The 12093-nt window shown below is 38.2% G+C and overlaps 2 protein-coding genes across 6 annotated transcripts in view; one reads left to right on the top strand and one right to left on the bottom strand.

Moving 5' to 3' along the window:
• Positions 1-12093, bottom strand: part of LOC112157183 (B-cell receptor CD22) — an 821740-nt gene that overhangs the window by 253824 nt on the left and 555823 nt on the right. The window lies entirely within an intron of this gene.
• Positions 1-12093, top strand: part of LOC112157180 (alpha-1,6-mannosylglycoprotein 6-beta-N-acetylglucosaminyltransferase B) — a 186345-nt gene that overhangs the window by 70706 nt on the left and 103546 nt on the right. For all 3 annotated transcript variants that reach the window (XM_024289781.2, XM_024289780.2, XM_024289779.2), the window contains exons 4-6: positions 3599-3708; positions 9332-9411; positions 10443-10622. In XM_024289781.2, coding sequence (XP_024145549.1) covers positions 3599-3708; positions 9332-9411; positions 10443-10622 — 370 coding nt within the window. The remainder of the gene's footprint in view (positions 1-3598; positions 3709-9331; positions 9412-10442; positions 10623-12093) is intronic.

Here is a 12093-nt window from a genome sequence, read left to right as displayed (position 1 = left end):
TTGAGTTTGCCCCCCCCCCCTGATCTAGAATGACAAAAACCAAAGACAGTACTGAAAGATGAAATCACAGTAACTATTACTTTGAAGGACTGCTTAACCTTCTTCTAACCTTCTCTTTTCATTGGACAAACCTGCTCTTTTATATTTGGCACCATGAGCTGAACTGTGTTTTCATGTGATGTCAGAAAACCATCAGACATTTCTCGATTGGGTCGTGGAGGGAAGTCAGTCAGACGTTTGACTCTCTTTCTGTAACTGTTTTCTGTGATGGTGAAGAGCTGCTCTTGGTGAGACAGATGGACCGGTGCTGCAGGTAGACAGCGTGGATGTGTTTTTGGAGTCATCAGTTCCTCCTCTGAGCCGCCCAGGTGAATTTCTCCTTAATGGCGCCGTGAAGGTTTTTCTGAGAGTGTCGGGCCGGCGGCCAGTCGTTGCCAGATTCTGCCCTCTTGTTTATCGATCAGAGCGTCGCCGAGGTGCCGGGTCAGCACAAGTGCTGCAGCAGTTTACCAACAGATCAATCTCTGCTATTAGACTTATGTGAGCGTTTCTCTAAAAAGTCCTCCTGCTGACAGAAAATGGGCTGAAGTTCAGACCATTTCTACGGGATTATACTTTTAAAGACCTTTATGTGGCTTCTTTAATGCGAATCATTCAGGTTCTGAGGTCTAATCTAAACACTTTTGTCATATTTTAGCATATTTTTCATTCTGACCTAAACAACTCCCTCCCAGCCCTCCCCTCTCTGCCCCCACCCCCTGCTGCTACAAGCTAAAGACAAAAGGAGAACATTCATGCCTGCATCTGAAGAACACTGTCACTTTAAACATAATTTATCTACATAGCCTTTGCACTACAATACTGAAAATTCTGTAAATTTTGTACATTATACTTTTATATTTACATTCTTCTTTTTTATTCTTAATATTATTATTATTATTACTGTAATTAGTGTTGCTGTTTGCACAAAGGGAGAAGAGAGGAAGAAATTTCATCTGTGCTTTGTATGCCCTGTACTCAGCATATTTGACAAATAAAAGCCTACTTGACTTGACTTGACTTGACTTGACAATGATTCTATTGGCTGTTGTAAATGAAATGGCTGCAGAGATTATGACGCCTGCAGACTCCGCTGGTGTTTTTACTCTTTATTCTGACAGAAAAGTGCTGCCTGCAGAGTTCGTTTCATGGACGCGTTTTCGACATTTCTCCTGTCCGTCATCATTCTTTCACACTATCCTGCTCATCCATCCACTCATCACAGATTAGAACGGACGTTTCCATTGATGTCTAAATGTGCTCACATTTCAAACGCTGAGACCTTCTGTTGTTTAGTAGCTAACAAATAAATCTGACGTCTGTACAACAGACTGATATCTGGATCTTAAACTGTTCTGTGGAACATTTGAGTAAAACCTGTTTACAGAACAGATGATAACACTGAGTGCTGTGAAGTTTCTGTTTTGTTATTTCAGCTTTAATAATCTGTAGTTTTCTCAGTGATGGATGGTGGTCTGTCTGCAGATGTCTTTAGTTTAACAAAGTGCGATCATAAAGAGGACTGATCTTCTGCTACAGCAGCTCTAAAACTTGATCTTCCACTTCATGTCCATCAATCGTCCTCACAAGTTCCACTCTGATCATCTTTTGATTTATTTTCAAAGCTTTCCCTATGGTTTTTTTATTATGATTAGACCATTTCTAGCTAAAATTTGAAAAAAAAGAAGAAACAAAAAACTGTCATTTTTTTATTACATAGTTTCTGCAGAGCAGCAGGAGTTGATCAGACAGTGATTGTGGGCGGGATGTTACAGTACATGTCGTGAAATACATGCGATACGATACATACTGTATAACAAATGTCTATTTCTGTTCTGATGATGAAAATGTGGATGGTTTATTTAAAAAAACTCATTCAAGCATGTTTATGTTCAACCGCATTGCATTGTGGTCCATATTCACTAATGTAGCATCGATGCACGCTAGTTTTCACAAAGACTTCTGGGAAATTTCTAGTGCACTCGATTTTGGAATCGTACATTCGGACAACACTAGAGAATGATGAAGGCTCTTTATAGTGAGTAGTGAAGGAGATCGGACAGCCCGAGTGTTGTTGTGGTGGAGCTGCTCAAAGAGGCTCAGTGTGCGGTGCTGCCATCTAGTGGTTGGGGGTTTAAGTGGAAAACAAAAGTAAGACGCTGAACTCTTGAAATATGGAATTTTGGCTCATAAATAATTCATAAAATATTGCCTCTCCAGCATTTTATCAACGTATATATCATATCATATAAGTAACCCATCACTGTATTTGACTGAATCGATGTTTTCAGACAACGCTGTTACTGAGAGCTCGGAGCAGGAAGCTCGAGGCCCGCCCAGCGTATTTTACTCCACAAATAAGAGTTTTTTCAAACAGTATTTTTTATGTGCTACTGATTACAATAAAAAAATACTCAGAAATGCTCATTTATTTTATCTTTGTCCTCCATCATCTGAAAAATCCCACATAAACATGTTAAAAACACCAAAAATACATTTTTTATCCAAGTCGGTTTTTAATTTGTCATAGAAAAAAAAAACGTTTTTAAATTGGCTCTAAATGCACATTATAAGGGGTTGTTTTTCTTGTAAATTATTTGATTTCATTGATCAGAACATGTCTGTGTATGGTTTGACGATGTAACAACGTTGAACTCATTCCTTGTACATCTTAGATTTCACTTTTTTTTTTTGTCTACAAATAATTCAAGTACTCTATTATAAAAATTAGGATGGTATAGTAGTTTAATAATAAAAAATAAAACAACATTTATTTACCTATTTCATGAAATATTTTTGGGGCTAATGTGAAAAAAATATAGAAATTTCAAAATAAAGTTCAAATTCAAGGACCTGATTCACTTTAATTTGGAGACATATTTCACATGTTGTGTCCAAAAAAAGTGAAACCAACTGAAATGTATAAAGGCAATAATTCATGGGGCCAGGTGACGAATATTTCCCAAATCAACCATTCATGTTTCAGAGTTTAAATATGTCCTAATTTTAATCATTGTAATATTTCAGCGATAAAAAATGATTTAGTTCAATTGAATTCAGTCTAACTCTGACGTAGAAGTCATATGATATAAAGTAATGTGCATTTGATGTCTGAGAAGCTTTTATCAACACACACGGATGGAGGCAGAAACAAACCCCCCCCCCCACATTCTGGGTGTGAATGGGGAGTCTGTCACCCCAGAGAGGAAGCGCTTTTATCACTGGAGGTCAATTTCTATTTCACGCTCCAACCAAGTGTCGACCAATCGGTGTTTCCCACCAACAACACTTCTGCTGTGAGAGAAAAGATGGAAATGAAAGTACATGTGGATGGAGAAAGGACGTCTGGAACTGGGAAAACAGAAACAGATTCATGAATGAGGAGAAAAATCATGTAAAAAAAACCACCAGTGGACGTAAACGGAGCTGAAATGGGAAGATTCACAGAGCAGACGTCTGAGAAGAAGATGGTCCACTCTGATGGAAACAGACGAAGCTTTTTCTGTTTAGCTTCAGTTTCTATTGTTTTCTAGGCTTGATTCTGGATTTGTGTTTGCAGGTTTCAACCGGCTGGCCTGGTGGAGAGGATCCAGGCGATCGCCCAGAACGTCTCCAACATGGCCGTCAGGGTGGAGCAAATCCTGCAGAACAGCATGGTGCAAACCAGAGGTGAACATTCACGTTGTGTTTAAAACTTTAAATTAAAATAAAATTCAAGACTTCCCTCTGAAGCTCTAATCTACATTTAAAACATTTATCTTTGCTGGGAAAAAAGAATCAAAAGAAAGTGATGGAATAAAGAGAACAGAGATGTGGTTAACACCTTGAAACTTGAATTTATTTTCAGCTTTTTAAATAAATCACATGTTTCTGTTTTTATGTAGAAGCTAAATGAAGGTCATTTTAGAGCTGAAGTGGTTTGATGTAAACTTGTATCTTTCGACATCGATCAGGTTAAACAGGTTTGTGTAGATAATCAGGTGGACCGGGCTGTTTTTTTCAGCTTTTTATGCTAATTTGGAGTTTAGTTAATATTTCAGCTACATGCTAGCTAATTTTGGCTAATTTAGGATTATTATTTTTATTATTTCGTTCATTTATTTATTTGCTTTTTAGGCTATTTTGGAGTTTAGCTAATATTTCTGGCTAATTTGGCATTTAACGTGTATTTTAGTTGGCATCAGCTTCAGCGATTTCAGATATTAACTTTAACGTTTCCAGCTATTAGCTTCAGCATTTTTAGCTATTAGCTTCAGCGTTTTTAGCTATCAATGTTAGCAACCAACAGCATTCATACTACCATTATCTCAGTAATGCTATATCACTAGTTTTAGTTGGTTTTAAGCTTATGATGGTTAAGATTTGGTTTACATCCAGTTTGCCCACAACCTGATTAGTCAACAAATCAGAAAAAATAATCAGTGATTAGTCGACTATTAAAATAATTGTGGCAGCAGTAGAATTGTACGAAATGTGAAAATGATTGAAGAGTTATGCTAGTTGAAAGAATGTAAACACTGAAGCTAAAGATCCAACATTGAAGGGTTAAGTCTTGTTTCAGAAATAACTCAATGGTCTTCTGTCAGATTGTAACCTGCACCTTTGAAGAATGTTGTCTCAGAGCTCTGCTCCTGGCAGCCATATTAGTGATGGAAAGCGTCTGCCTTCACACTGAGTCTGCAGGATTCCTCCATCAGACGCTGGAAGACTCCGAGGGTCAGACCGAGAGATAAAACCCACCAAAGTGTCCTGAGTTCATCCATCAGTGCTGCTGCTTCAGAGTGTTGGGTCAAATACAGAGAATCTGCAGCTTCACTTACTATTCAGCCTTTTATTAAATCCACACAATAACATTCAAGCTCACGTTTATCCCAGAACCAACGTATCACACTCAACTACAGATACAATCCTTCATTTCAGACGTTTCCCGTCTGCCGTGCAGTTTTAGCGTTTAAATATCTTATTGCTTTTGGAAATGCTGCATCAGAGTTTGTTCTATTCTAGCATAATTTGATTTTATAATTAGTTTCCTTTTCCCATTTGTTGAAAAAGCAAAAAGATTACAGACAAACGCCAAACATCAGGCGTAAAGATCAAAGTAAGACCAAATAGATGCTTTTAAATGCAGGAATTCTGTTAAATATCTCAATAAAATCAGAAGAGAAAATACATTTAGTTCCAATACAAACAAAGTTCTTTCATTTCTCTACAGTTATGGGGAAAAAAAATCTATTTTTTTAGATTTCAGTTGTGAATAAAAGTTCTGTTAAGTAGCAAAAGTTAAAAAGAAACATTTTTTTTTGTTTTTTTGTCTGTGATTAAAAAAAAAAAAAAAAAGAAAGAAACTGTGTGTTTAAACATCCAAAAATACATCCAAAACTGACAGAAAATTAAATTTATATATATATATATATATATAAAATCTAGATGCTTTTTAAACTGTTTGATGAAATCCGTAAAAAATTGCTACATACATTTTTAATGAGATATAGATAATGTCAATAATGATCCATTGGATTATTTTTTTTAAGTTTTTGTTCACCACATTGTTAGTTTAAGTTGCAAAAATCTTGACAGGAGTGTTTGGGGAAAAAAGCACATTATTTACCCACTGTCTCTTATTTGATTAACACATGTTAAACATGGCCAAACTGCATTATAAAGAATTAATTATCAACTCATTTTGAATTCTTCCAATATCCTTGAGATGAGTTACCCTATAATGAGCAAATCCTTTCTAATCAAAAGTGTTTTTGTACGATGGAGTGATTCGGCCGCTATAGAAATAAATAAATACAATTATGAGAAAAAGTTCAAGCTGTCCAAATTTGAAAAAAAAAAAACGTACAAGAATAAAGTCATGAATCTTTGTTTCGAAAAGACGCAATTTTGTAGGGAAAAAAAAATCTGGCTTTTTTATTTTTATTATGAAATGTTGCATTTGGCTTCAAAGATGTCTCAAGTACAGCCCAACATTGAATTTCTGTTACTGATGATTCCACTGAATCAGCTGTAAATGTTACAGCTTCATTTTCAAAACCACCTAAAATTAAAACTTTTACAATCATAAATATAACTTTTTATTCTATTTTTTCCTTTTTTCTCATAATTTTACAACTTCTTTTTGTGAAATATTTTCCTTTTTCGTTTAGTTTTACAGTGTTGTACTCGTAAAATGTTGACTTCTTATAATTGCAGGTCTTTATTCTCATACTTATTCATCTTTTAGGGTGATCCTGATACTCCGTCATCATTTTGAGATCTCATGGAAGCAGCCATCTTGAAAAGAGTAGAAAAATCCCTCCTGCTGCCCCTAGTGGAATGATGATGAACTACAGGGCAGGAAACATCAAACAAGTTCTATCAAATGTCTTTTTAGGGAGAGTTTGGATCATGCTAATGAGATAGAAGTTTAAGAAATATGTGTTTAACATTTGATTCTGTAGAGGCGACTGTCCTGTCGAAGCTTCTTAAGGAGCTGATGGGTTCAGTTCAACGTCTGTAATGAATCTGTTCAGTTGTTTTGCGTTATTTATTTTCATTGGCAGAAATATTTAGGGAGAAAGATGATGGCTCTGTATGCATTGAGATCCCTTAACTGTGAGCAGAAAAATGTGATTTCAAAATAAAGCGGTGGCATAAATAAACCAAATGTTAGCGATCAATAGAAATAGAACAGCCCAAGATCAAATCTAAGATAATCAAACTTTTTTTCCCAGGTGGGATTAAATGATCGACTAAAAACAGGTAAAACATGCAAAACTACAAAGTAAACAAAAACATCTAAATGATTGGCTGGTTGGTTGGTTGGTTGTAGAAGATGCATTACAAAACACAAAAATTCAAACTCATGACAGAAATAATGAAATCATTGATTAGAAAATAGAAAACAAACACAGATAAACACTTATGTCACTTTTTATTCATTTAAACATTTTAATAATGTATTCAAGTCAAGTAGAGGTTGATTGTTTGCTTGAAAATGAGCGGGAAGAAGTGAACTTATGTAACCCCATCCCTACTTAGTTATTTTATTTTACAGTTTAGCGTAGTTATGTAATCCGGATTGGATCAGATCAAATTCAAGTTCTGAATCTGGGAAGAATCTTCATTTTGGCTCCTATGGTCATATATCCTATAGTTTAATTGGAAACTGTTTATGAGTCGTGTTTTAATCACATTTCCAGCTGATGCTGAAGCTGAACTTCTGGTGACTCAGAGAAAATCCTCAGGTGTAAATGAAGAGACAAACATCCCAGAGAGAAGCTGCTGAAACAAATCACTTCCTGTCATAAATCCAAATCTCGTTTTGTGCACAAATGAAGAAACAATCCAAGAATTCCCTGTTAGGACGCTGAGCTGTTCCACTAGACTTGGAGAAGTCTTATTCTGAAAGCATCTTTTGATATCTCAAAATCTCTAAAGATTGAAGCTACAGCTTCATTTCTGATGAAAACCCCGCCGTGTTTTCCTCAGCTGTGATTCTTAGGAGTAAATGAGCGCTGCGTCTTCCTCTCTAAAGGGAGAAAGTGAAATTGACGCCAAAATGAAAACATTGTTTTCTCTAATCAAACCGCAGCACCGCAGTGCTGGCAGACGTTATCATCAAAGTGCTCAGCAGCAGTTTATTTGTCTTGTTGTCAGGCGAGAGGAAATGGAGCCGGAGATGACATGATTAAAAGTTCCCTCCTCCCAGGCCTGACGAGGCTTTTATGGATCGACTCGCAGGGACACGAGTGGAGCTTTATCTGCTTAAATGACCACATTTCCGATTGTTGCTGCTGTAATCATATTTGTAGACAGCTCTGTGCATGATTTCAGTGGGGAGGAGGAGCGGAGACGCCCCGGGGAAGACTTGTGTGGAGAAATGTCGCCTTTTCATTAGGCTAATGGAAACCGACGGAACCTGAGAGAGATAAGACGGAGAACGAGAAGAAAAGAGAAAATGAAGCGGCTCCTCCGTCCTCTTGACATCACAAACCTTTAACTAAGTTACTGAAGCAATTAAAGCATGAGAAGACGTTCAGTCTCGCTGGCGCCCTCAGCACAGCGGATATGATGGCGCTCTGGATTAATGAGCGCCGCGGAGCTCCTGCTTATGAGTGAGGATGGGCAGAGAAAACCTGGACGGATTCTGGAGGACAGTCTGACCTCAGCTCCGAACCAGACAACTTATGTGAGAATTAATTGATTTGAAGAATGAGGCTTTTAATTTGAAAGGAGCTCTGACGAGCAGCGTATGCGGCTTAATGAGCCGGTAGATAATATTACGGTGACGGATTGCCGTTCCAGAGCTTATCTTTGCTAGGCGATAAATATTCACATTAGAGTCATATTGAGGAGATAAAGCTTCTAAAGCTGATAATGAAGCAGTGATGTGATGATACCATCAGGATCTGTTTGTAGCTGAGATACACAGGCTGGGGTGCCCTGATGGAGCGAGGAGATCCTCCTTCACAGTCCTGCTTTGAACTTTTCTCTGCATCCATGTTTTTTTTAATGAAATTTGGGCTGAGTGACTCCTCCCCCTGGCGTTCCAAACAGGAAGTGGTTTCAAGAAGCGAAAACAACATAGACCTTTATAGAGAAAACATCTAATACTCAGTTATAATAGTATTAATATTATATAATATTAGGGTAAAAAAAATGACCAATCGGATTCCTCAATAAAAGTAGGTGGAGCCTGCTAGCCCACATGCTCAACATTAAAACCTTTGTGTAGCCTGCGCTCAAGTGGTAGGGGTGTGGTCTTCCAACAAGCTCACTTCTGAATGGCTAGAGTAGTTGCCTAGAAACGCTAACTTAGCCTGACTTGGTCCAATCACTGCTTACTGATGACATCTGGCTCCAACATGCACCTTACAAAAAAGAACCATCTGAATTCATTGGATGGTTGTAGCCAGAGGTAAACCGTTTTCAATGGATGACGTCACTCACTCAGTCCAGGTCTCATAGACGGGCAATGAGCTCCTCCTCCGACCCCAAAAACATCTCTGATTGGCCACTTGGAGATTGTGTGTTATCTATGCCAACATACGTGGCCCTTTTATGAACTAGTAATGTAGTACTTATCCTTTGAAGCCCTGGTGGGGCACAGGAGAGAAGAGTTACTCTGGAGATTGCTCGATGAGGATGCGTCGTGTGGTAATTTGGTCAATTTATGAACTAGAATCACCAAAAGAACATCAGTGAGCAGTTTAAGTGAGAACCAGCTGAGACAAAAGATGATGGATTCTGGTCTGTGACAAACTTTACCAAAGAAGCTTCTAAATATGATTTTTTCCCTCTTCAGTGGTGAGAGACGGAACCTCGACGAGCCAGTGTGAAATACCCAGAGACAACCGCTTTCCCGAGTGTCCCGGAAAAGTAGACGTGAGTTTGTTTAAGTGGTGTGTTAAAACAACTCAAAGATCAAGCTGTGAAGGTGGAGATTAAAAAAAAAAAAAAATAAAACAAGGCTAAAATAAACCTAAAGCTTGAAACAAACCATTTTAAAGGGTAACCAAACAGAGCAATTGGAGGCAGACTCGATTCTTAGCCCAGATTTGGAAAAAAAGCAACCAGGCAAGGGCCAATCCAGTCATATGTATCTATGCTGAGGGTTTGCAGGTCCGAATGAGACCAGAGTCTGAGAGCGGTAAAATGCTGCTAGCATCATAGCTAGTACAGGCTAACGTATTAAACTAACAATCCTGAGTGAAATATTCATCAAAACCATCACCAGGATGAAGTTTTCTGGATTCAATGCCATCTGCACTCAACTTCTGTTCCCTAACCTCTAAGTCTACTGGAAAGTTGTGTAAGCCACTAGATTTTTGACAAGTGAAGGCAAAACAGCTACAAGCCACGCTAAAGCTAACAACCGACTATAACAGAATCAGAGATGGGCGGGGCTTTTATACTGGAGCTCAGAGAATGATGACGTCAAACTTCTGAGACTTCCACCAGTTGACCAATCAAAAAATTCAACTTTACTACCTCATTTCAACCTGTAGGGGGCAGCACACATACGGTTTTTGACCCTATTTTCATGAATTAAACAAGTTTATTTTAATTTGTCAGTAATTTGGCAACAACCGACAGACAAATGGCCCTAAAAAACAGCCAAAAAAAGTTGATTTAGTGTTTAGTTACCCTTTAAAGGTTAATCAACAATCAATCTTTTTTCTTTTTTTTCCCAATAAAAATTACATTTTCATACAATAACATATTGTTAAATAAAGTAAAGATTTTGAAGAGGATATTGACACATTCTTTAATTATTATTCTACCATAACCAAATTATCTAATTAAAATGTTATCTAATCCATTTATGATTTAATATCTTAAAAACATTTGCTATATCTACATGTTTTAATCGTCTTTTTCCTTTTGTTTTCATTGATGACATTTCTTGAAATCAGTGGATGCGAGCCAGGTGGACGTCAGACCCCTGCTACGCCTTCTACGGGGTGGATGGTTCCGACTGCTCCTTCCTGATCTACCTGAGTGAAGTGGAGTGGTTCTGCCCCCCTCTGCCCTGGAGGAACCACTCCAGCCCCCCCACCCAGCACACCCAGCAGATGAAGTCACCCAGAAGACAAGTGAGATCATTCATTCATGTCCTAAAGAGGAGAGTGGTGTTTGTCCCCAAAATGTTCCTGCAGCGCAGCGAAAACAACCCAGAGGGAAGAACGGATCTCTGGAATCATCGTCACCATAACAAGTCTTAAAAAAGTCAACTCTGTACAGGAGAGGAGCGTTACCGTGGCAACGGCTCAGCCTGCCTCTGCTGAGAGCTGCAGTCTGTCCTGTCTTTCCTGTCAGCTCCTTTTCTGTCTCCTCCTCCACTTTAAGCTGCTTGTCATGTTCTAAAGTACTCAGAAGAAGAGGAAGTTTTACAGTTTTCAGAGTCATTGATCTGGAGTCGGTTCTGAGGCTCTGGATTCTGATGGATTCTGATGGATTCTGATGGAGCTGCTTCGTTACCACAGAAGCCAGCGCTCACTTTTGTATTGATTTCACTCTTTATTTATTTGTGGTGCTCCTATGTTTTCAAAGATATTACAATAACTTAATATGAAGACATCATTTCCTGAACTATATTTTTACCCCGAAAGAGTTTAAATAAAAAGAGGATAATATCTGCTGATTGACAGTAAATAGTTTCATAAGTTTCCTTTGTTATTTTGTTTTTAGGATTTGTAATAAGATAAGATTTGGGTTCTGTTCTGGTTCTACCACACATTCTTTTATTTTGTAATCTGTAATCATCCCAGCTGTTTTTCTGAGATCATACCATCGTCTGTCAATAAGAACTGGACTAAGTTAGTTAGAACACAGTTGAATTCTGGCTCCAAATAAATGAAATCTATTCAGTCACCAGTTAAGTCAATGTGCGAACGCAGTCTGAGGTCATGTGGACACTGTGGGCGTCGGCATTGTGCAGCAAAGTTGGATGTTGTGGGTCAACCATTCAGGGACGTTTTGAGTCCAGTTCTCATTTACAGTCAATAGTAGAGTTGAGGAATAACTAAGAACACCATCAAACCAGGAGCCCTTCATTCAGAGTTTAAACAAACATTTCTCACTTTCAATATCGAGACAGATTTCTGTTTTACCTCTTATATATAAATCCTTTTATGTATGAAGAACACTTTATAAATAAAGTTTGATTTGATAAAAACTGTTAAAAATGATAAACGAATCGATGAAACTCAACAACAGTGAAGACCAAAGTGAGACTCAGCAGCAGAGCAGAGTCTCCTGCTGCGTCACATTCACTCTGACATCCGTCATCCGACGACTTCATTTGCTCGTTCTTCATTTGTTAACGGTGACGTTTTGTCTCAACAACAACAAAGCAGTGAACGTGGATGACGCACATGACGGATCAGAGACCCGGGCAGCTGAACGCTCGCCGCTCTGCTGCTGATTTCATCGCTTTGTTTGGCTCCACGTTCATAAATGTCACTTTCAAACATCTCTCTGCAGAAACCAGAGCAGGAATCATTCAGAGCAGAGAAACCAGACAAAACAGGAAGTTCTGACGGGCCTGGTATCAAACTAATGCAG

This window comes from Oryzias melastigma, linkage group LG1, assembly GCF_002922805.2.
Source record: "Oryzias melastigma strain HK-1 linkage group LG1, ASM292280v2, whole genome shotgun sequence".
Lineage (NCBI taxonomy): Eukaryota > Metazoa > Chordata > Actinopteri > Beloniformes > Adrianichthyidae > Oryzias > Oryzias melastigma.
This window is presented reverse-complemented; position numbering and strand designations above follow the sequence as displayed.